The 25848-nt window shown below is 45.8% G+C and overlaps 1 protein-coding gene across 1 annotated transcript in view; it reads left to right on the top strand.

Moving 5' to 3' along the window:
* Positions 1-2044: 2044 nt before the first annotated feature.
* Positions 2045-25848, top strand: part of lamb2 (laminin, beta 2 (laminin S)) — a 164703-nt gene continuing 140899 nt past the window's right edge. The window contains exon 1 of the mRNA XM_060835292.1: positions 2045-2312. Coding sequence (XP_060691275.1) covers positions 2285-2312 — 28 coding nt within the window. The 5' untranslated portion in view covers positions 2045-2284. The remainder of the gene's footprint in view (positions 2313-25848) is intronic.

The raw sequence follows: 25848 nt of genomic DNA, 5'->3' as shown, positions 1-25848 counted from the left end.
AGTTTGTAGTAGATTGTCCATGATTGAGGTTCAGCTGAGAAATCTGTAGTTGCTTGTTTTCTGTTTCTCTCTCTACACCTCCTCCCACCCTGCCCCCTGTAATCCCACAGCTACCTAGACTACACCTCCTCCCACCCTGCCCCCTGTAATCCCACAGCTACCTAGACTACACCTCCTCCCACCCTGCCCCCTGTAATCCCACAGCTACCTAGACTACACCTCCTCCCACCCTGCCCCCTGTAATCCCACAGCTACCTAGACTACACCTCCTCCCACCCTGCCCCCTGTAATCCCACAGCTACCTAGACTACACCTCCTCCCACCCTGCCCCCTGTAATCCCACAGCTACCTAGACTACACCTCCTCCCACCCTGCCCCCTGTAATCCCACAGCTACCTAGACTACATCTCCTCCCACCCTGCCCCCTGTAATCCCACAGCTACCTAGACTACACCTCCTCCCACCCTGCCCCCTGTAAAAATGCCATCCCATATTCCCAATTCCTTCGTCTCCGCCTCATCTGCTCCCAGGAGGACCGGTTCCAATACCGTACAGCCCAGATGGCCTCCTTCTTCAAATACCACAATTTCCCCCCAGATGTGATCGACGATGCCCTCCACCGCATCTCCTTCACTTCCCGCTCCTCCGCCCTTGAGCCCCGCCCTTCCAATCACCACCAGGACAGAACCCCATTGGTCCTCACCTACCACCCCACCAACCTCCATATACATCATATCAACCGTTGTAATTTCCGCCACCTCCAAACAGATCCCACCACCAGGGATATATTTCCCTCCCCTCCCCTATCAGCGTTCCGAAAAGACCACTCTCTCCGTGACTCCCTTGTCAGGTCCACACCCCCCACCAACCCAACCTCCACTCCCGGCACCTTCCCCTGCAACCACAGGAAATGCAAAACTTGCGCCCACACCTCCTCCCTTACTTCTCTCCAAGGCCCCAAAGGATCTTTCCATATCCGCCACAAATTCACCTGCACCTCCACACACATCAGCTATTGCATCCGCTGCACCCGATGTAGCCTCCTCTATATTGGGGAGACAGGCCGCCTACTTGCGGAACGTTTCAGAGAACACCTCTGGGATACCCGGACCAACCAACCCAACCACCCCGTGGCTCAACACTTTAACTCCCCCTCCCACTCCACCAAGGACATGCAGGTCCTTGGCCTCCTCCATCGCCAGACCATAGTAACACGACGGTTGGAGGAAGAGCGCCTCATCTTCCGCCTGGGAACCCTCCAACCACAAGGGATGAACTCAGATTTATCCAGTTTCCTCATTTCCCCTCCCCCCACCTTGTCTCAGTCAAATCCCTCGAACTCAGCACCGCCCTCCTAACCTGCAATCTTCTTCCCGACCTCTCCGCCCCCACCCCACTCCAGCCTATCACCCTCACCTTAACCTCCTTCCACCTATCGCATCTCCAACGCCCCTCCCCCAAGTCCCTCCTCCCTACCTTTTATCTTAGCCTGCTGGGCACACTCTCCTCATTCCTGAAGAACGGCTCATGCCCAAAACGTCGATTCTCCTGCTCCTTGGATGCTGCCTGACCTGCTGCACTTTTCCAGCAACACATCTTCAGTTCTCTCTCCTTCCCAACCTAAGTAACTGAGTAACATGTACACTTCTCCAGTGCATTGGCACAGTTTGGAAAGCTTTGAAAGACAATAATATATAGCTTTTGCAATTTCCTCACTGATTTATTTTAATCTGGTGGGGTGGATGCCATCAGGTCCTGGAAATACATTTAACTTTAGCTCCCATTACTTTATCCACTGCCATTTTGATACTAAAACATTGATATTGAGACTACACTGACTCACTCCAGCCCCAACTCCCACTGATTCCCTTCAGTACCAGCTAGACCTCTATCTTCCAAATTGACTCCGATTCCGTTTCCCCCTCCTCCGGCTCTTAGTCAGTATCTCACTCCAATCCCAGCTCTGATCCACTGCGGTTTTTTCCATCTCTCAGTTTTAAATATCTCAGCTGCTGAGATGGGAGTGTGTGCTGGGAGGGTCTGAGAGAAGGGGCACTGAGCACAGCTAGTGACTAGTTTCGGAGTGTTGTCAGTTGCAGTCCTGGGGGGTGGGTGAGGAGCTGCAGTTTAGGCTGACTGATCTGACAGGTGCTTTCCGAGGAACCCCATCCTGTGCGAGCCGCTGCTTCCGATTGCAACTTCCCGCAGAAAGTTTGCAAACAGCCAGCCCTGCGGACCGGAGTTCCCCACAACCGCTACCACCGAGAGGCTGCATTTGGGGACGATGAACACCCTCATCCTCACACTCTGCGGTGAGTAACCAGGAAAAAATATTTAATTGCAAATACCTTGGAAAACAAAATGTTCCGCTCTCAGCGCCAGGAGCTGGACATTTTTAGATGAGTGTGAGGGTTTTTTGTTGTGTTCTGACTGGCACTTCGAATCCCCAATAGGATTGAGAGCAACATTGAGTTGGGTCAGTTTGGTTATTTGTGCAGAGGCACCATCTTAAAATGAGCTTTTTAAAAAATAATCAGAGCAATAGGTGTCCCGGGTAAGAACTTCCCTCCCTCCTGCATCTTGGTCTGTTCTATTGGGAGTGAGTGCTACATTGGGAACCTTCACTGCTTTGTCAGTGTTGTACGCATTCCAAGCCTAAGTACATAAAAAGACACACACACACACTCAATTCCTAATTCCTAATATAGAAATAAGTGGGATGCAACATCAGATTTCCAAACTAACCCACCCAGTTTAGCCTGGAGATCCTCTTCCCCAGGATCCTGATCGGATTCATCTCTGGAATTCCAGCTAACAGTGATTCCCTGATGACTTTTTCCAACTGTCACTGACTTTTTCTCTCAAATAATCCCTTCCTCTGAGATCATACCAGCGTCCGTGCTAACTGAGGATCAAGCTTGACATTTATTTTCCCTCCAGTCCTGCATGGGTGCAGCTCTAACAACACTCAAGAAGCTTGACATCATCCAGGACAAAGCAGCCCACTTCACTGGCACTGCATTCACAAACACCCACTCCCGCCACCAACGACACTCAGTAGCAGCAGTGGGTACCGTCACGAGATGTACCACATAAAATCCACAAAAGATCATTAAATAGCATCTTCCAAATCCACAACCACTTCCATTTGGAATGATAAGGACAGCAGATACGAGAGAACACCACTCCCTGCAAGTTCCCCTCTCAGCTCCTCACCAACCTGACTTGGAAATAGAGTCATAGTTGGAGTCATACAGCATGAAATAGACCATTCCGTCCATCCAGCCGTGCTGACCATAATCCCAAACTAATCTTATCTGCCTGTGCTTGGCCCATGTCCCTCCAAACATTTCTTATCCATGTACTTATCCAAATGTCTGTTCAACATTCTACAGCAGCTTGACTAGTCTATGTGACAGCTGTTACAGTTTGGGTCCCTGTCCTGACATGTCTTCACCATTTGGAGAAAGTGAGGTCTGCAGATGCTGGAGATCAGAGCTGGAAATGTGTTGCTGGAAAAGCGCAGCAGGTCAGGCAGCATCAAAGGAATAGGAGAATCGACGTTTCGGGAATAAGCCCTTCTTCAGGAATTTTTCATATCTTCACCGTTTGTCAACTGGGAGTAAAAGACAACGAGGGGAGAACTGCTCCTTTACCAGTATCTCTGGGCAGCCCAGGGTGAGCATTTGCTCTGTTCAACTTTCCCTGTGATTATACTAAGTGGTCTGTCTTGATAAAGAGCAGTTCTGCACATGTCTACTCCAGCATAACACTAGGGTACAGTACTGGTGGGGACAGGTCTGTCACTGTATAACACTGGGGTACAGTACTGGGGGTGGGGATGGGTCTGTCGCTGTATAACACTGGCGTACGGTACTGGTGGGGACAGGTCTGTCACTATATCACACTGGGGTACTGTACTGGTGGGGACAGGTCTGTCACTGTATAACATTGGGATACAGTACTGGTGGGACAGGTCTGTCGCTGTATAACACGGGGTACAGTACTGGTGGGGACAGGTCTGTCACTGTATAACATTGGGATACAGTACTGGTGGGACAGGTCTGTCGCTGTATAACACGGGGTACAGTACTGGTGGGGACAGGTCTGTCGCTGTATAACACGGGTTACAGTACTGGTGGGTAAAAACAATGACTGCAGCTGCTGGAAACCAGATTTTGGATTAGTGGTGCTGGAAGAGCACAGCAGTTCAGGCAGCATCCGAGGAGCAGCGAAATCGACGTTTCGGGCAAAAGCCCTTCATCAGGAATACTGGTGGGACAGGTCTGTCGCTGTATAACACTGGGGTACAGTACTGGTGGGGACAGGTCTGTCACTGTATAACACTGGGGTACAGTACTGGTGGGGACAGGTCTGTCACTGTATAACACTGGGGTACAGTATTGGTGGGGACAGGTCTGTCACTGTATAACACTGGGGTACAGTACTGGTGGGGACAGGTCTGTCACTGTATAACATTGGGGTACAGTACCGATGGGGACAGGTCAGTGAATGTTTTAATCTGTTTCTAGCTTTGCTGGCCTGATTCATGAAGAGGCAATTACCCACTTGTTGTGCTTTCTTTGTCTCTGAGTTGGCATGCAGTGAGTGACGAATGAGTGTGGGTAATACTATGCTGTACCATGGAATGTGGTTGATTTTAGAGAAGGGCTTATTAGGCCATCGGTGCATTCCTGGGCTGGACGTGTATGAGCGGCTCTCCAGCTGGACTCTGTTTTGAAATCGTTCTGAACATCTGTCAGACATAGTAGCATTGCCTGAACCCTCGCTCTGAGGGGCATTGAGAGGGGAGCTGGCAGTTCGTTGACCATCTCTAAAATCCAGCTGCTAGTTTAAGCAGTAGAAGATATTTCTGGACCAATTGCTCTCTCTGTTTGTGACTGTAGGATGAGCTGTTGTGGGGGGTGTTTTTGCAGGGTGTGTGGGGGGATGTGTATAAAATCAGGTAGGTGCACGTTCCCACCCATTATACAAGAGGTGTAATTACGTGTCACTTTTACTCGTTACAAGCTCAATTGAACCCAATGATAGCAGAGATGATGACCTCATTGCATTATCATTATTTTATTAATCCTGAAACCCGGGTTCTTGGGACCTGGGTTCAAATCCCACAACAGCAGTTGGTGGAATTGGAATTCAGTTCAGCAACACTCCGAAAATAAGAGTCTCATGATGACCATGAAAGTGTTGCTAATTTTTGGAAAACCCACCTGGCTCACAGCTGTCCTTTAGGGGAGGAAATCTACCATCCTCACCCAGTCCAACTTACAGGTGATCCAGACTTACAGTAATTGTGCTGACCCCTAACTGCCCTCTGGGCAATTCATAAGGTGCAATGAATTAAAAACAGATTACTCTGCCCATGCCAAAATATAGCTGGCACAGTCAGGTGTGGGCAGCACTTTTTAAAATGTTTTGAAATTGGCATCAGGAAAGGTTGGGGTACGACCCAGAAGGTAGTCCTCCCCTCCTTTCCTCCCTGAGCATTAAAACCTAACCCAGCCCCCACCCTCTTGCCCCTGCTGAGGGGCTACCCAATACCAAATGCTCTGACTTTCCCAGTTGTTGGGGTTCCCACTGTATCCCTTACCTGTTGTCTTGGTAATGCCCACCTCTGATCTACTGGTCTGTTGAAGCTGCTGGTCAGTTGGTGCAGAGAACCCCTTTATCCACAACCCTCACCGCACCCCTTCTCTCAGCTTTCTCTCTCACCAACCCCCCCCTCGCCCTGTCCTCACTCCCACAGGTCACTATCTACCCCCACCCCACTCACAGCCATAGAGTGGGCGCCACAACAATTTACAAAGCTCCAGACGGTATTGGAGGAGCACTGTACCAGGGGATAATGATCATGGGTTAGGAAGGTGCTGTTGGGGAACCTTGATGAGTCCCTCCAGTATATCTTGTAGGTGGTACACACGGCTGCTCCTTATGGTGCTGAGCAGGGGCTGCATTGTCCTGGATGGTATTGAGCTGCTCGAGTTTCATTGGAGCTGCACTCATCCAGGGATTGTTTAACTGAACAGAAAAACTCTCTCCTCCACAGTAATCTCCCCAGCGTTTGTTATGTTCCAAAGCGTGATATTAAATAAACAGTTACTCTTGGTCTCTAAACAAGCCTAACACTTGAGGTGGAAAAGCTGAAGGAAACCCAGCGCTAACTGTGCTGTCTTCCCCTCACCTCTCTGTCTGTCTCTCTTTCTCCACCTCCCCCAGCCAGTCCCTCTCTCCGTCAGCCTGGACACACTCTCCCTCTGCCCCTTGCCTGACTGGCTTTCCGAGAAGCCTGATCTCCCTGTGATGTTCCTGTCTGTCCTGGTACACATGTCCTGCTCCATTTACTTTCCCAGAGGGACTGGCTGTGAGGCTTGTACAGAAACAGTATGGTCCAACTCTGCAGTTTTACTGAGACAATTTGTGAATATGCAGTGAGCCAGTTCAGGTGTTGGACATCAGAGTCAAATTCTGCTCATTACATATTCTTAATCTAAACAGTTTGGTTTGTGCATTGCTAAAAACGAGACAAGAAGCTGAACGTTTTCATCTTCAGTAGCAAGAAATAGACTTAGAACAAAAGTTAAAAATCACGCAACACCAGGTTATGGTCCATCAGGTGAAGGAGCGTCGCTCTGAAAGCATGTGTGCTTCCAATTAAACCTGTTGGACTATAACCTGGTGTTGTGTGATTTTTAACATTGTACACCCCAGTCCAACACCGGCATCTCCAAATTAGAACAAAAAGAGATACCATTTCCTGCAGAATGACACAAGAGTGCTGGGGTTGGGCCATAGTTGACATGGAAATGAAGTTAACTGTCAATCTTCATTCACAGGTCAGGCAGTGAGATTCTGATTGGTCAGGGAGTTTTCATAAAAATCTATCAGAGATTGGCTGTCTCCATGACCACTTTTTTTTAATGAGAATGGGGCAATGTTTGTCCAAATTAGTTTTGCTTAGACAGACAGGGGCTGAGGATTTATCTAAATGTACAAAAAGATCATATTGTGGCCTCAAGTGATTGTCTTCATTTTATTTGAGAATAATGGCAGTTGGAAGAACAAGGCAATGGAATGGGATGTGATGGAAGGAGTAAGGCAAGTAAAGGATGAGGGACGGGATGAGAAGCATTTGAGGGAGGAGGTAATAGAGGGAAGAGGAAGAGGGGAAAGATTACATGATAGTACAAGGAGGAATGTGATGCTTCTGGTCTCCTGCAGTCTTCAGTTGCCAGGTGCATTATACACACATGAAATAGTTCAGAATCTTAGCCAGAACCTCCCTTCCTGGCTGACCCTCTACTCATCCCCCATCAAACCCTCCCAGCTCAGGAATGGCACATACACCCTGAGCAGTGATCATTGGGATTATTCAACACTCCCAGCACTTGTACAGCATGTGGTTGGTTACAGGGTAAAGCCCTCTCTACTCGCTTGAACTGAAAGTAAATCTTCCTCTCACTGTCCTCATCAAACACCCCCAGGACAGGGGCAGGATGGGATCAGATACAGAGTAAAGCTCCCTCCTCACTGTCCCCCATCAAACACTACTAGGATAAGAATGGCACACACTTACTAATGCGCCCTGAGCAGTGATCATGGGGACCATGCTTCAAGCAGGGGAATTTTATCCCAAGTTCCTTCAGCAGTTCCAGCAGTGGAGAGGAACAGGGAGAGCGGCGGGGGGTGGGGGTGCAGCTGCAGGGTTTTATTGGAGGGTGTCTGGTAGGACCAAGCAGTCAAATTGGTTCTTTGCTTCGTTGAAACATACATTGAGATGGTGTTGATCCCTGACATTGATGCAGTGCTGAAGCCCCATGTCTGCTCTCAGTACACTCACTGGAACATCATGCTATTCAGTCCCTGAGTTTCCCCTTGCTGTTCCCAGCTCAACTCTCCACCCACATCATCCAGATTTCTGTGAATGAGCAGCTTTTGTGGAATGGAAAGTGATTCACTGAGAAGGATGTCCAACTCAACTCTAGCAGCTGGTAATGCTCTCACTCCCAGGAGTGTCTTTTTCTCTTTCTCTTTGTCCTTTGCAATCTAGCTGTCTCTCCTCCTCTCACACTTTCTATGTTGCTGTCTCTCTTTCTTTTGCTGTCGTGTTTCTGTTTTGTATTGTCCTCTTCTGTTCCTCTGTTGATAGGATGTGGGTGTCACTGGTTGGGGGCAGTAATTAATGCTGGTCTCTAATCCCCCTGGAGAAGATGCTGGTGAACAGATTTCTCCCCCTCTCCCACAATTGAACTGTTGCAGTCTGTGTTGAGTCATCATATCTGTTAATAGACTCCAGGCTGTTTGGGAAAATTGAAATCAAAACACGTTATGTCTTCATTTATAGAGACAGTTTATTGACTTCCTCAGTCTTTCTCTTCTTGTCGCCCATCCAATCCTCCCTGTATATAAATTATTTTAGATAAGCCTGATATGTTATGACACACCTCTGGGGCTAGTGGGATTTGAAATTCCAACATTTTGTCCAGGGATTGAGACACAACCCCTTCACCACAAAAGCCCAAAAAGGGCACTCGGAAATCAGATGGATTTATATTGCAATGGTTTCATGAGTTAATTATTCTTCACTTTTGAAAATTCAAGTGCTGTCATCTGCTCTGATTGGACTGTCAACTGTGTTCCTGGATCATTACCTGGATTACTAATCCAGTGACAATACAGTTGGTTCTGCTATAACGCACATTTCTTCAACGCAATTGAAGAACTTAGATCATTATTTGTAGAAAGTGAACTTTCCTTGGTTATAATGTGATTCCGGTCCCATTGCTGCTATCACTCGACTTTCTTATAACCGGGATCATGTGACTGTACCATTATCTACTGCATAAAAAACAAGGACTGCAGATGCTGGAAACCAGATTCTAGATCAGAGCGGTGCTGGAAGCATCCGCGGAACAGGACAATCGACTGCGCTAGCCCAAAGTTATCACTGATGGAGGTTGGACCAGGTACAACACAAGGGAGTAATCCATGAATGGCAGGACACTAGGAAGCTGAGAGGAACAGAGAGATCTCTGAGGGTGACAAGAGAAGTTAATAAGTAGTTAAGGAGGCATATGAGACACTTGTTTTTATCAATCGTGGTATAGATTATAAGAGCAGGGAGGTGATGTTGGAGCTGTACAGGAATTTGGTGAGGCCACAGCTGGAGTACTGATCACTGCACTATAGCAAGGATGTGATTTTACTGGAGGGAGTGCAGAGGAGGTTCACCAGGATGTTACCTGGGGATGGAACAGTTTTAATTATGAAGAGTTAAGGGCTTTTGCCTGAAATGTTGATTTTCCTGCTCCTCGGATGTTGCCTGACCTGCTGTGCTTTTCCAGCACCACTCTGATCTAAACTTTGATTTCCAGCATCTGCGGTCCTCACTTTTGCCCAACAATGAAGAGAGGCTGGATAAGCGCGGATTGTTTTCTTTGGAGCAGAGAAGATTAAAGGAGGACCTGATAAAGGGTGAATAGAAAACAGTTATTCCTCTTAGTCGAAGGGTCAATAACAAGGGGCTATCATTTTAAAGAGAAAGGCAGGAGGTTTTCAGGGGATTTGAGAAAAGCCTTTTTCACTCAGAGGGTGGTAGGGGTCTGGAATGTGCTACAGTCACTGAGGCAGGAACCCTCCCAACCTTTAAAAAGTACTTGGATGAGCAGCTGGACATCCAAGGCTATGGTCCCAGTGCTGGAAAGTGCGTCCAGTGTAGATTTAAAGATATTATTGTTGGTGTTGACTTGATAGGCTGAAGGGCCTAATCTGTGCTGTATGATTCAAATAATGACACTGCTTTCGTAGAGATAGGGCACTACCACAGCACCAGAAACGTCCTCTGCTCCCTATATACTTCTATAATTAATAGCCACCACTGTCTTTCAAAAGTATTTTCTAAGAGATGTTTTTCTGTTCAGGTAAGTTATTACATGCCTTTGGAGCAGGTGGGACTTGAACCTGAGTCAGAAGTAGGGACACTATCACCACACTACAAGAGACCCTCCTGTTTATTTTTAACCATAAATAAAGACTTTAACAAATTGAACAATATGATTAATCAAATATTAACAATGCCGACAGTGCTGTTGGGAAAGAAGTTCCAGGATTGGACACTCTGTCTTGCTCTCTCCATTTCTCTTTTACCAGCTTTATCTCATTTTCCTTTTGTCCTTCTCTCTATCTGCATCTCAGTCCCTAATCAAGGGCACTGTGAAGTAACACCCTCATTGCCCGAGGGTAGGTCACTGTGTAATGACAGGGATGGGATCTTGTACATTCTAACCACCGAGATTCTGCCATCACATTGGATGGTAAAAACAATGAGTGTAGATGCTGGAAACCAGATTCTAGATTAGAGTGGGGCTGGAAAAGCACAGCAGTTCAGGCAGCATCTGAGGAGCAGTAAAATCGACGTTTCGGGCAATAGCCCTTCATCAGGAATACAGGCAGCGTGCCTGAAGGGTGGAGAGATAAATGAGAGGAGCGTGGGGGTGGGGAGAAAGTAGCATAGAGTACAATGGGTGAGTGGGGGAGGGGATGAAGGTGCTAGGTCAGGGAGGAGGATGGAGTGGATAGGTGGAAAAGGAGATAGGCAGGTAGGACAAGTCCGGACAAGTCATGGGGACAGTGCTGAGCTGGAAGTTTGGAACTGGGGTGAGGTGGGGGAAGGGGAAATGAGGAAACTGGTGAAGTCCGCATTGATGCCCTGGGGTTGAAGTGTTCCAAGGCGGAAGATGAGGCGTTCTTCCTCCAGGCGTCTGGTGGTGAGGAAACGACGCTGAAGGAGGCCCAGGACCTCCATGTCCTCGGTAGAGTGGGAGGGGGAGTTGAAATGTTGGGCCACAGGGCGGTGTGGTTGATTGGTGCGGGTGTCCCGGAGATGTTCCCTAAAGCGCTCTGCTAGGAGGCGCCCAGTCTCCCCAATGTAGAGGACACCGCATCGGGAGCAATGGATACAATAAATGATATTGGTGGATGTGCAGGTAAAACTTTGATGGATGTGGAAGGCTCCCTTAGGGCCTTGGATAGAGGTGAGGGAGGAGGTGTGGGCACAGGTTTTGCAATTCCTGCGGTGGCAGGGGAAGGTGCCAGGATGGGAGGGTGGGTTGTAGGAGGGCGTGGACCTGACCAGGTAGTCACGATGGTCATTTTACTCAAAGCGCCAGCTTTGTGACAGCAGCTCGTATTTTCAAATCTCTCCTTAACATAGAAATCCAACCCTTCACTGAGATACAATTGAATTGAATTGAATGGATTGTCTCATGTCCTGAGGCACAGTGAAAAGCTTTGTCTTGCGAGCAATCCAGGCAGATCACAGAGTTAAGTAGCACAGATAGTAAATAATAGGGAAACGGCAGCAAAAACAAAAACACAGGTACAGGCGAATGTTAAGAGTTTGTGAGTCCATTTAGTATTCTAACAACAGTAGGGTAGGAACTGTTACGAAACTGCTACAACAATCAAGAGTGACAGCCTGACCAACAGAAAGCAATATTAGACAGTCAGCCACTCGCTGTTGTGACTGGGATTCAATGGGGAGTCTACAGCTCTATTGACCTGGGACTCAATCCTCAGGCTGTAATTCCTAGTTCACTCCAACAGATGATAACTGGCAGCTTTATTTATATTTGTAACGTGATGATCAGTCAGCTGGGTCCCAGTTTTCTGGTTCCAGAAAGATCCATCCTTGTGCATCCACTGGCTGCCCTCAGCAGCCTCACATCCAAAGACACAGCATTTGTTTCCACACGGACAGGACCTCAACTCCGACACTGTCTCGGAATTATCATCCCAGTGTTCACATCCAGCACTGGATGAGCACAAAGTTCCTCCCATTTCAATATCGGCAAGGCTGAAATTACCGTTCTCAGGCCCAACCCCAAACTCTGCTCCCCAGCGACCAACTCCCTCTCCCTCCCCAGCGACCAACTCCCTCTCCCTGGCAACAACCCAAGCTGAACTCACCTGTTTGTAACATCATGTGACTATTTCTGATCAGTGTGTCATCACTAAGACTGCCTATTTTTCTAATCATCCTTTTCAGAGCTGTTATTACACACGTTTGGAGCAGATAGGACTTGAGCACAGACCTCCTGATCCAACGGGAGGGACACTACCACTGCATTACAAGAGGGCTCCCATTCTGATCTTGTCTGAGCTTATCTGCTGCTGAAACCCTGACGTGTCCCTCTGTTACCTCTCAGTGCTGACTATTCCAACACACTCCTGACTGGCATCCCACTTAAATGCCCTCTGGAAACTTGAAACGAAAATTCAACTGTCAGTCATAACTTGCCCCAGGTTCCATTCGCCCATTACCTGTGATTTCCTTGGACCTATACCAGGTGGTTGATTTTTAAAAATGCTATTCTTATTTTCAGCTCTCTCTGTGGCTCCATCCTTTCATTTCCCTGTAATCTCCTCTAGCCCCACAAGCCTCAAAGCACTCTCACGTTCTGGCTTTTACAGCATCGCCAAATGTAATTGCCCCACTGTTAGTAACTGTGTTGTTTGTTCCCTAGGCTTTAAGCTCTGGGGTTTTCCTCCTGAATCCTATTTGCTTTCCTCATCTCCTGTCGGACAAGGCAACCTTTCTCAGCAAGCATTTCTGACATGCATCGTAATCTCTTCCAGTCTGGTTCAGTGCCATGATGTACCCATGAAGCACCTTGGATGGGGGATTATGTTAGAGGTGCTTCATTATTACAAACTGTTGTTTTGGTATAAATTCCCATCACGCTGATCGTTTCAAGACTGTACAATCGACAGAGCCAAGGAAAAAGACCGACAGGAATCCAGCTTGAGAAAACAGCAGGGTTTCTAAGAATGTTTCCCACTGAGTCCAGCTGCAGGAAACGGAAGGCTTGCCCACCCTCTCCTTGCCCTTCCTGCTCTTGTATTCGATCTGATTCAAGCCGCACGTCTATTATCATCTCAAATGCTGCGTGAAATGGAACATTTCCTCCGATCATAACTGGGATGAGGGCCAACTTTAAGACTTTTGTCCCCTCTGTGCTCTTGAAGCTGGCCCTCCCTGTACACTAGCGTCTGATGGGGACAGTGTAGAGGGAGCTTTACTCTGTGTCTAACCGCCTGTCCTGGGAGTGTTTGATGGGGACAGTGCAGAGGGAGCTTTACTCTGTATCTAACCCTGTGCTGTCCCTGTCCTGGGGAGTGTTTGATGGGGGGACAGTGCAGAGGGAGCTTTACCCTGTATCCAACCCCGTGCTGTCCCTGTCCTGGGATTTGGAGATGCCGGTGTTGGACTGGGGTGTACAAAGTTAAAAATCACACAACACCAGGTTATAGCCCAACAAGTTTAATTGGAAGCACACTAGCTTTCAGAGCAACACTCCTTCATCAGGTTCTGTGTTACGATCGAGCCCTCCACTACTACGTGATGAAGGAGCGTCGCTCCAAAAGCTAGTGTGCTTCCAATTAAACCTGTTGGTCTATAACCTGGTATTGTGTGATTTTTAACCCTGTCCTGGGAGTGTTTGAAGTTTACCCCAAAAAAATGGTTGTTTTCTACAGTTGGAAGCCTTCACTGTGAGATCTGTGTTCTGGTAAAAAAATGAGGTGTTCTACCCAAACCTCTTGACAACTTTCTGACTTGATTTTCTTTGGTACAGATGGTCTTTACAAACGGTAGAATTGGAACCTCCTTGTATCCAGCACTGCTGGATTTCTGTCTCTCAGTTCAGTGCATGAGCTGCTCCTCTTTATCTAGCATTGCCTTTTCAGCATAGTAGAGGATTTTAATTCAATATTTGGACACTGCACACATTAACTCTCTAATCACCCACTGTAAACACTTGATGGCCCTTAAAGGGAGTTTAATGAATCTAAATTGCAGAGAATGAGTTACCATGGAGATTAAAAGGTCAGGACATTGGGCTCACTGGCTGGTTTTCTGGACAATGGGCTTGTGTCACACAGCCTCTGGTGGATTATAAAGGTGCATTAGTGAGGAGGCGTTGGCCCTAGAGTGGGGGTGTAGATTGTAGACAGAGTGAGTGAGGCCCTGGAAGGGTACACAATGACATGTTCTGGAGATTCACATTTCTTCGGCAACGTGAGGCTTCCCTCCTGGATCAGCTTCTCTGTGCCTCGAGGTCAGGGTGAAGAGCTGGATTAGAAATAAAGAGAGAGGAATCTCAGACACAGTCCCTGCTCCCACTCACTATCACCCTGGTAAACACTGCCTGTGGAGACTGATGGAACTGAGTTCAGTCCTAGGCACCTCAGAAAGGAGATAATGATCTCGAGAAAGAACAAAACCGAATCATCACAATAATCCTGGGGTTGAAAGGGTTAAATCATGAGGGCCAGCTCTGGAGACAAGACTCATAATGTTTGGTATAAAGATTAAGGGTTGGTCTAAGACAGAGGTGGGGAACCTTTTCATGTTGGAAGGCTGCATTATGTTAGTTGTAATCTAATAAGGCCGCATCCAAAAAACTTCAATTATGTATTCTTCAAAATTCACATTACTTTGTAAAAATCTAACTGCTGTGTACTAACTAACTAAAAAAAATGAAAAAAAAGTTAATTATAAAGTTAACTAACTTTTTAATGACTTTGTTGTGGCTGCTTTTTGTAGGAAAGCATTTGAATGTCTGGTTGCAGCAAGGAGGTCTGCAGTTTTAGCTGATCCTCTCGATGGGTATCCGTCATCTGTGACCTTAAGGGCGACTTGAATTTGGTTAAGTGGGAGAATGTAGATTTGCAGCAAGAATTGGGGATTATTTCGTTGAATTTTCTTTTACTCTCTGGTATTTTAAATACATTCATTTTAAGATTAAAATAAAAATAATAAAGGACAAAAAAAATTAATAAAAAGTAAAAGATTTGTTCTGCAAAATTTGGAATCATTCAAAAGACCACACTCAATGGCCTAGAAAACCACATGCAGCCTTAAGGCCGCAGGTTCCCCACCCCTGGGCTAAGTGAGGGGTTTAGGTTGGTTAAGAAAATTACGACGAATGTTATAAGATACCGGTTATGCCTCAGTTCCAGGAACCGCTGTTTCTGGAGGATATGCAGGCATTGGAGAGGGTGCAGGCATTGGAGAGGGTGCAGTAGAAGGTTAAAAGGTTCCAGGGATGAGAGACTTCAGTTGGAAAGATGGATTGCCAAAGTTAGGACTGTTTTCACTGGAGAAGACAAGAGCCGGGAGGAGATGTCACAATCTTGATGAACTGGACCGAGGGTGGAGGGAGAGGCTGTTTCTTTGGGAGAAAGGTTGTAAAGAGGGTTCCTGAAGAAGGGCTTATGCCCGAAACATCGATTCTCCTCCTTGGATGCTGCCTGACCTGCTGCGCTTTTCCAGAACCACATTTTTCAGCACTGTACAAGATCCTCTTAAAGTCCTACCAGCCCTAGATGCCAAACATTTCTGAACAGGTTGATTCAAAGTAATGACAGGGAAAGATTGGAAGAAGAACTACTCTTGCAGAGAGCCAGCATGAATATAACAGGCCGAATGGTCTCCTTCTGAGTTATGAGTCATTCTGTATTTGTTAGTTTCTATACTTTATGATTTGATAGAGTGGATATGAAGGATTTTCTCAGGTGAGTGGACTTTATAAAGAAGGGTCAGAACCTTAAAGTTTGAAGGAGGCCTTTCAGGGGAGCTGGCAGGGAGCATTCCCTCCCACTGAGAGGAGTGGACATCCGGAACTCAATCTCTCTCTTTTCCCCTTCTACCCAAAAACAAGCTTTTGAGGCTGGGGGCCAACTGAAGTTGTCAAAACGGACTTTGATAGATCTGTGTTGGAGAAGGAGATCATGGAGACACCAGTCAGCTGTGATCTAGCTGAATATTAGATAAGGTGGAAGGGCTGAGTAGCCTTATCCTGTTTGAACAATAGAGACTCTGGTTCCTGAAGAGGTTGGAAAATTATTGTGAAGAAGCCTCTGTGAGGTAATGGAATTCACCAAGTGTTGGCTTTTGTATCGAGGTTATTTAGTGATGAAGGAATGGGTTAGTCAGAGAATGTTTGTAATCAGACTCACAGCTGCCCTCACTGTTGCCATTATCTGTCCATCTTGTGCTGCAATGTGGCTGAACCCCTCCAGCTCTTGATGGTTTTGGGTTTTTTTGATCTCTGTGTATGCTGATGAGAGCAAAATTGGAGACAAAGAGAGGTGACGCTGGGATCACTCAGGACTTAATGACCATGAGTTTCCAACTGGCCAACTGCCCACTGAATTCCCATCCTTTTCACCATCAGTCCCTATCCTTTGTGTGTAAATCCTTTTCCCTCTTTCTCTGTTCAGAGACTGTGAGAATTGTGGTTTAGTGGTAATGTCACTGGACTAGTAACTCAGAACCCCAGGTTCATGATGTGGTTTAGTGGTAATGTCACTGGACTAGTAACTCAGAACCCCAGGTTCATGATGTGGTTTAGTGGTAATGTCACTGGACTAGTAACTCAGAACCCCAGGTTCATGATGTGGTTTAGTGGTAATGTCACTGGACTAGTAACTCAGAACCCCAGGTTCATGATGTGGTTTAGTGGTAATGTCACTGGACTAGTAACTCAGAACCCCAGGTTCATGATGTGGGGCTGACGGTTTGAATCTCACCTCGCCAGCTGGTGAAATTTGATCTAAAAGCTAAACTAATAATGTAACCACTGCCAATTGTTAAAATTTGCTTGATATCCTGATCTTTTTTGGGCTAGCCTACGTGTGACTGCAGATCTATAGCAATGTGGTTACCCCTTGCCTGTCCTCTGCAATGACAGAAGAGACCACTCATTTCAAGAGATGAAGTAATGAGATCAGCTAGCTGGCCCTCACAGCATAGGATTTCCTTGATTGGGGCTATTACCATGGTCCAGTCAGAGAACCCTGGCTAGTGGATAAAAAGAGTAGTATGACTGAGAACTGGAAGGGGCACAGGGTGGACCGAGAACCGGAAGGTGGGTAGGGGCGGGCTGCCTTAGAGTGGTTGGAAGGTGGGAGAGGTGGGGGCTTGCTGGGTCTGTATTGTCTGCACTTCTGTATGTAACTGTATTGTTTAATGTACAAATGTCATTGTCACTGTCTTGTTAAATGTGGAACTGGGATTTGAGGTTTGTCCTCATTCTCTGTAAAATGGTTGAATGGTAGGGTTTGGGGCCTAGCTTTGCTGCTCCTTTCCCTTGTAAAATTGCTGTCTCTTTTACAGCTGTAAATGTTTATTGTAAACTGTTTTGTAATTTGTTTAATAAAATAAAAAAAAGAGTAGTATGACTGAGAACTGGAAGGGGCACGGGGTGGACCGAGAACCGGAAGGTGGGTAGGGGCGGGCTGCCTTAGAGTGGTCGAATGGTGGGAGGGGTGGGGGCTTGCTGGGTCTGTATTGTCTGCACCTCTGTATGTAACCGTATTGTTTAATGTACAAATGTCATTGTCACTGTCTTGTTAAATGTGGAACTGGGATTTGAGGGTTGTCCTCATCTCCCTGTAAAATGGTCAAACGATAGGGTTTGGGGCCTAGCTTTGCTGCTCCTCTCCCTTGTAAAATTGCTGTCTCTTGTACAGCTGTAAATGTTTACTGTAAACTGTTTTGTAATTTGTTTAATAAAAAATTATAAACAGGGAAAAAAAATATTAAAAAGAAAAAGAGTAGTATCAGCGATAATGACACTCTGGGAACTGCGTCTTCAGGGTCAGTTCTCAAAGTCCACATGTAAATAAAGACTGACTTGGTGACGGGATACTGGCCTCTGCAGAGAGTTATTTCAAAGGGCAATTAGGAAGAAAAACATCACATGTCCCAGAAACTCCACTCTGTTTCAAAGAAGAGTGATATCGGACTTGAGACGTTAATCTTATTCCTCTCTCTACAGCTGCTGCCAGGCCTGACAAGTTTCTACAACACTTCCTGATTTTATTCCAGATTTCCAGTAGGAATAGAGAATGAAAGCTGACCTTCCTAGCGATGGCTACAACCCATACATGGATTAAATACAGAATCAAACAGTAATATTGATGTTTCATTTCACCTCATTGAAACAAGCTATGAAATTTGTCTGTTACAGAAAGGGACAACACAATATCTCTAGCTCTGCAACTTTCTCCTTTTCCAAATTATTGTTGAATCTGTTTTCAGTTCCTCTTCAGGGAGTATATTCCAGATGGCAACTCGCTGTGTAATGAAACTCTCTCCTCTCTCTACTAAGACCGGAGGATCTGAATTATAAAGAGAGGCTGGATAGGCTGGCTCATAAGAGGTTGAGGGGTGACCTTATAGAGGTTTATAAAATCATGAGCACAGATGAGGTGAATAGCAAAGGTCTTTTCCCTCAGGGAGTTCAAAACTAGAGGCTTTGGGTTTAAGGTGAGAGGAGAAATGTTTAAAAGGGACATTAGGGCAACATTTTCACACAGAGGGTGGTACGTATGTGGAATGAATTGCCAGAGGAAGTGGTAGATACAAGTACAGTTACAACATTTCAAAGATATTTGGACAGGTACATGAATAGGATTGGTTTAGAGGGATGCAGGCAAATGGAACTAGAGTGGTTTGGGAAACTTGGTTGGCATGGACCAGTTAAACTAAAGGGTCTGTTTCTGTGCTGAATGACTCCATGATCGTGACTCTCTCTCCCTCTCTCAGGTTTTTCCGTCAGTTATTAAATCTGTGTCCTCAGGTTGCCAACTCTCTTGTCATTGCAAACAGCTCCTCACAATCTATTTTCTCAAAACCGTTTATAAAACCATCTATTAAATCTCCATCGAACAATCCAGACTCTGCACATTACCTCAAGCTCCTCGACCTTGGGACTGTTTTGGAAAGAGTCTTCTGTTTTGACAGCTTTCCTCAGGTGCAGTGTGATCAATGTTATAGGTGCTATATAAGTACAAGCTTTTGTAAGTTGTTTAGTTGGAAATTAGTTGGAAGAATGGAGATCAAATCTGAGAGATTCTTGGTCTGTGTTAGTACAACTGTTCACCACATACACAAAAACCTATTCCCTCCACCACTGACACTCAGTAGCAGCACCGCTGAACTGTCTACAAGATGTATTGCAGATATTTACCAAGGATACTGTGGCACGGTGGCTCAGTGGTTAGCACTGCTGCCTCACAGCGCCAGAGATGCAGGTTCAATTCCAGCCTCAGGCGACTGTCCGTGTGGAGTTTACACATTCTCCCCGTGTCTGCGTGGGTTTCCTCCGGGTGCTCTGGTTTCCTCCCACAGTCCAAAGATGTGCAGGTCAGGTGAATTGACTATACTAAATTGCCGTAGTGTTATGTGCGTTAGTCAGAAGGAATTGTATCTGAGTAGGTGGGTTACTTTCCGGAGGGTCAGTGTGGACTTGTTGGGCCAAATGGCCTGTATCCACACTGCAGGGAAACTAATCTAAATCCTCAGACAGCACTTTCCAAACCCACAATGACTTCCATCTAGAAGGACAAGGGCAGCAGATACATGGGAACACCATCCCTTGCAAGTTTCCTCTAAGCCACTCACCATCCTGACTTGGAAATACATCGCTGTTCCTTCAGTGTCGCTGGATCAGAATCCTGGAATTCCCTCCCTGAGGGCATTGTGGGTCAACCCTACAGCACATGGACTGCAGCGGGTCAGGAAGGCAGCATTCCAGGGAAAATTTTGAAACTTTACTCATCCTTTAATACATCTTCAGTCATTGACAACATGTTTGTATTAACCTTTAGCAATCCATTATGTTTATACAAACTATCATCTCCTCCTGCCTTTGGACTGCCCCCATCTGTCAGCTCCTCCAGCCCTTCAACCCTCACTATTTCTGTAACTTCCTCCAGCCTCTAAACTCTTCCCTATGTCTATAACCTCATCCAGCCTCTACACCCCTCCCTATCTCTGGGACCTCAGGACTCTTGGTGATCTTGATGCTGTTCCAGTCCTGGGTTCCTGAGTATTCCTGATTTTAATCTCACTCTTGTTGGTGGCCATGTCTTCAGCTGCATGGGTCTAGTCTCTCAGGTTTCCTCCCTCTCCAACTCTCTTATACAGAAACATAGGAATTTGAAGCAGGAATAGGCTCTGGATGTAGGTTTACTTGCTGAGCAGGAAGGTTCATTTTCAGATGTTTCATCACCATACTAGGTAACATCTTCGGTGAACCCCCGGATGAAGCACTGGTGGTGTTGCCCGCTTTTTGATTATGTATTTAGGGTTCCTTGGGTTGGTGACATCATTTCCTATGGTGATATCATTTCCTGTTCTTGTTCTCAGGTGGTGGTAAATGAGGCACAAATGATAGAGTTCCGGTTGGAATGCCATGCTTCTATGAATTCCCACGCGTGTCTCTGTTAGGCTTGTTCTAGGATGGATGTGTTGTCCCAGTCGAAGTGGTGTCCTACCTCATCCATGTGTAAGGATACTGGTGAGAATGGGTCATGTCTTTTTGAGGCTAGTTGATGTTCATGTATCCTGGTGGTTAGTTTTCTGTCTGTTTGTCCAATGTAGTGTTTGTTACAGTCCTTGCAGGTATTTTGTAAATGACATTAATGTTGCTCATTGTCTTTCAAGTTCATTAGCTGCTGTTTTAGTGTGTTGGTGGGTTTGTGGGCTACCATGATGCCAAGGGGTCAGAGTAGTCTGACAGTCATTTCTGAGATGTCTTTGATGTAGGGGAGAGTGGCTAGGGTTTCTGGACGTGTTTTTTCTGCTTGTTTGGGTTTGTTGTTGAGAAATCAGTGGACTGTGTTCATTGGGTACCCATTCTTATTGAATACACTGTATAAATGATGCAGCTTCGTTTGTGGGTGTTGGGATGATTGTTTCTGTAGTTCAGTATTTGGTCTGTATGTGGATGCTGGTTTGAAGTTCCCCATTGGCTATTCGCTCTACTGTGACATCTGGGAATGGCAGTTTGTTGTTGTTTTCTTCCTCTTCAGTGAATTTTATGCCAGTAAGGGTATTATTGATGAGTCTTGAAGGTTTCCTCTAATTTGTTTTGTTTAGTGATCACAAAGGTGTCATCCATGAAGCGGATCCAAAGTTTGGGTTGGATGGTGGGCAGAGCTGTTTGTTCAAGTCTCTGCATTACTGTCTCTGCTAAGAACCCTGATATCGGAGATCCCATGGTGTTCCGTTGGTTTGTCTGTAGGTCTTGTTGTTGAAGGTGAAATGGGTGGTAAGGCATAGTCCACGAGCTTGACAATACTGTCCTTGCTGATGAAGTTGGTGGTGTTTGGTGTTTGTGTCTTTGGGTCTTCTAATAATGTAGTTAATGTTTCCTTGGCCAGGTTAATGTTGGTGGATGTGAACAGGGCTGTTACATCAAAGCAGGCCATTATTTCATCCTCTTCTATCTTGGTGTGTTTTATGGTCTTCAGGAATTCTTGAATGAAGTAGATGGAGTGGTGTGAGTCTACTCAGTGTTTCAGTCTTTGGTGTAGCTCCTTGGCCAGTCTGTAAGTTGGTGGAGCGTGACTATAGGTCTGAGGGGGGCTCATGGTTTGTAAATTTTGGGTAATCTGTGGAGGCATGGTATATTGGATCTGTTTGGTTTCATTTTTTGGAACTCGATCTTATTTATTTCTCCAGATATCTGAAGTTTTTTGAGTAATGCTGTGATTCGGTTCTCTAGTTGTGGGGTCGGGTCTATTGCCTACCCTATATCCTTGGATAGAGTCACAGAGTCCTAGAGATGTACAGTATGGAAACAGACCCTTCGGTCCAACCCGTCCATGCCGACCAGATATCCCAACCCAATCTAGTCCCACCTGCCAGCACCCGGCTCATATCCCTCCAAACCCTTCCTACTCATATACCCATCTAAATGCCTTTTAAATGTTGCAATTGTACCAGCCTCCTCCACTTCCTCTGGCAGCTCATTCCATACACATACCACCCTCTGTGTGAAAAAGTTGCCCCTTAGGTCTCTTTTACATCTTTCCCTTCCAGAACCTATGCCCTCTAGTTCTGGACTCCACGACCCAGGGAAAATACTTTGTCTATTTATCCTATCCACGCCCCTCATAATTTTGTAAATCTCAGCCTCCAACGCTCCAGGGAAAACAGCCCCAGCCTGTTCAGCCTCTCCCTGTAGCTCAAATCCTCCAACCCTGCAACATCCTTGTAAATCTTTTCTGAACCCTTTCACATCTTTCTGATAGGAGGGAGACCAGAATTGCGCACAATATTCCAACAGTGGCCTAACCAATGTCCTGTACAGCCGCAACATGACCTCCCAACTCCTGTACTCAATAGTCTGACCAATAAAGGAAAGCATACCAAACGCCTTCTTCACTATCCTATCTACCTGCGACTCTACTTTCAAGGAGCTATGAACCTGCATTCCAAGGTCTCTTTGTTCAGCAACACTCTCTAGGACCTTACTGTTAAGTGTATAAGTCCTGCTAAGATTTGCTTTCCCAAATGCAGCACCTCGCATTTATCTGAATTAAACTCATCTGCCACATCTCTGCCCATTGGCCCATCTGGTCCAGATCCTGTTGTAATCTGAGGTAACCCTCTTCGCTGTCCACTACACCTCCAATTTTGGTGTCATCTGCAAACTTACTAACTGTACCTCTTACGCTCACATCCAAATCATTTATGTAAATGACAAAAAGTAGAGGGCCCAGCACCGATCCTTGTGGCACTCCACTGGTCACAGGCCTCCAGTCTGATTCACCTCATTTAAAAGATTCTCCACAAGCACCTGGTGAAGGAGCAGCGCTCCGAAAGCTAGTGCTTCCAAATAAGCCTGTTGGACTATAACCTGGTGTTGTGTTATTTTTAACTTTGTACACCCGAAACGTCGAATCTCCTGCTCCTTGGATGCTGCCTGACCTGTTGCGCTTTTCCAGCAACACATTTTCAGCACACCCCAGTCCAATCTTTTAAACCACATCATTTAAAAGACTTCTCAAAGCTTGCTGAGTTTTTAGGTCAGCTGGCTTATTATCCTGATGTGGTTTGGTATCAAATTCTGTTTGACAATCTGAAGTTTTACTTTATTGTAAAAGTGCAAGTTGTTGGTGATCCAGTATGTTATTGATAGGGTGAAGCCATGGTAACGCACTGTCCAATAGCAGATCAGAAATGCTGGTTTAAACTCTGTGAGATCGGCTGTTTTGAAATTAAAGGAAAATGGGTCATGATGGAAAAAAGATCCAGGAGCAGATTCCCCTCTGCCTGAGAAGTTCATTGTTCTCATGTGTTTAGTATTTTAGGGGATGGAATTTTCCAATGAAGGATATTTATGTTCAGACCAAATTCCATTTTTTTAAAAAGAAAACAAACAGTCGATGGTTATCATGGTTGGGAGCATCTCAGGAATAGTCAAAAAGTCACGGAAAACATGTCAGCCTGACCATATCTTCTGAATTTGTCTGGGACGAGAGTATCCGGGGACACATTGTGAGGAAGGGAAGGGACGGGGTAGGCAGTATTGACTGGGAAGAGAGCACAGGCGGAGAGTCTCAGGATACTGGTCTCAAAATGCTTACTCCAGCCCCTGGATTTAGGATGTCTGCTCTGTTGATGGCTGGGTCTCAGAAAATCTCCAAAAACTGACATGGAATTTGGCAGCTGGCTCCTGAATGTGTATTTTTATGACTGGAGATACTGGTTTAATATAACCAAGAGTTAGATCATTGTATTATACATAGAAATGGTTATTATTAGACAATATATGAGGCACAGTGAGATTGGGGGTGGGAGAAGGACTTAGGGGACTGAATAATAATACATTAAAAACTGCCACATAGTTTAGCAAAGCAGAAAAAGTACATTCTAGAATTCATTTTGCAAGGAAAAGAATTGAAAAGCAGAGGGGTTCTGCTAAACTTGTGTAGAATCTTGGTGAGAGCAATCTTAGAACACTGTGAACAGTTCTGGTTAATTTATAAAAAATAGAAGGGGTCTTTTTCAGAAAGGCAGCTGGTGACGAGTGGAGTTTCGCAGAGGTCCATGTTGGGACCACAACTATTCACGTGATGCATTAATGATCTGAGGGCACTTTTGTTAATTTTGCACATGACACAAAAGATAGAAGGAGGGACAGGTGGTGTTGAGGAAGTGGGGAGGCTGCAGAAGGACTTGGACATGCTCAGCAAGGGGCAAAGAAGTGGCAGCTGGAATGCAGGGTGGGAAAGTGTGAAGTTATGCACTTTGGTAAGAGTAGCAGTGTAGACTATTTTCTAATTGGAGAAAGTCTTCAGAAATCTGAATCACAAGGGGACTTGAGAGACCTAGTTCAGGATTCTTTGTGGTTAACATTGCAGGTTCAGTTGGACATTATGAAGGCAAATGCAACGTTAGCATTCATTGCAAGAGGGCTAGAATACAAAAGCAGACATGCACTGCTGAGACTGTATAAGGCTCTGGACAGACCGCACTTGCAATATTGTGATCAGTTTTGGCTCCCATATTTAAGGAAGATGTGCTGGCCTTGGGGGAAGTGCAGAGGAGGCTTACAAGAATGATGCTGGGGATGAAGGGCTTGAATATGAGGAACACTTCAACTGACGAAGGAGCAGTGTTATGAAAGCTTGTGATTCCAAATAAACCTTTTGGACAATAAATCTCGATGACTTCTGACTATATGAGGAGCCATGATGTGGCGATGCTGGTGTTGAACTGGGGTGGACAAAAGCCGAAGTCACACAACACCAGATTATAGTCCAATAGGTTTATTTAAAATCACAAGTTTTTAGAGTGCTGGTCCTTGGTCAGGTTGTCCACTAATAGGAGAGACTAGAGCCCAAGGGCACAGCCTCAGGGTGAAGGTTCGACCCTTTAGAACTGAGATCAGGAGGAATTCCTTCAGCGAGAGGGTGGTGAATCTGTGGAATTCATTGCCATAGAAGGCTGTGGAGGCCAAGTCATTGAGTGTCTTCAAGACAAAGATATGTTCTTGATGGGTAAGGGAATGATGGGTTATGGGGAGAAGGCAGGAGAATGGGATTGGGAAACATATCAGCCATGATCAGACTTGATGGGCTGAGTGGCCAAATTCTGCTCTGATGTCTTATGGTTATAGAGAGACTGGAGAAGGTGCAGAAAGGTTTATAAGGATGATGCTAGACTGAGAAGAAAGATTGAATAGACTGAAGCCCTTTTCTTAAAAAGGAAAAGACTGAGAGATGAAATAGAGAAGTCTTAAAATCATAAAGATGTTTGATAGGATAGATGCAGAGGAGAAGTTCCACTTGTGGGGAAATCCAAAAGTAGGGATCATAAATACAGGTCAGTCATGAATAGATTCCACTAAAAAAAATCAAGAGTAATGTCTTTATCCAGAGGGTGGTGAGTTTGCAGATATACTCCAATGGGGAGTGGTTGAATGACATTGAGATTTTGAGGGAGAAAGAGAGAGAAGACTAGGATAATAGGGTGAGGTGAAAGAACTGAGAGAGGCTTATGTGGACAGTAAACAGTGGCTGAACTGCCTCTGCTGAAAGGGTTATATCATGTGGAATTTGGGCAGATCAATGAAACATCAAGTGTTTAGAATGAGATGTTAAGTAACGTCTTTTCCCGGGTAAGGGAATGAGGGAAACAGCCAGTGCTCCTTCTCCTGATGATAGTTCAGTGAGTATTGTTGCAGAGTGTGTGAGTATAGTCAGGAGCCTGCATGCCTGGAACACCTTCTGTAGAAGTTACCTTGCTCTGGTTTTAATAAAAAAAATACTGAGAATATAAATCTCACCATCAGTAATGGTGACCATGAGACCACCACTGATTGTTGTTAAACCCATCTGGTTCATTCACGGATGGAAATCTGCCATCCCTACCTGGTCTAGCCTACACATCATTACAGACCCACAACAATGCAGTTGGTTCATAACTACCCTCTAGGCGATTAGGGATGGGGTTAATAAATGCTGGCC

Source organism: Hemiscyllium ocellatum, chromosome 14 (assembly GCF_020745735.1).
Source record: "Hemiscyllium ocellatum isolate sHemOce1 chromosome 14, sHemOce1.pat.X.cur, whole genome shotgun sequence".
NCBI classification, from domain to species: domain Eukaryota; kingdom Metazoa; phylum Chordata; class Chondrichthyes; order Orectolobiformes; family Hemiscylliidae; genus Hemiscyllium; species Hemiscyllium ocellatum.
Note: the sequence above shows the minus strand (reverse complement) of the source record. Positions and strands in the feature narration are given on the sequence as shown.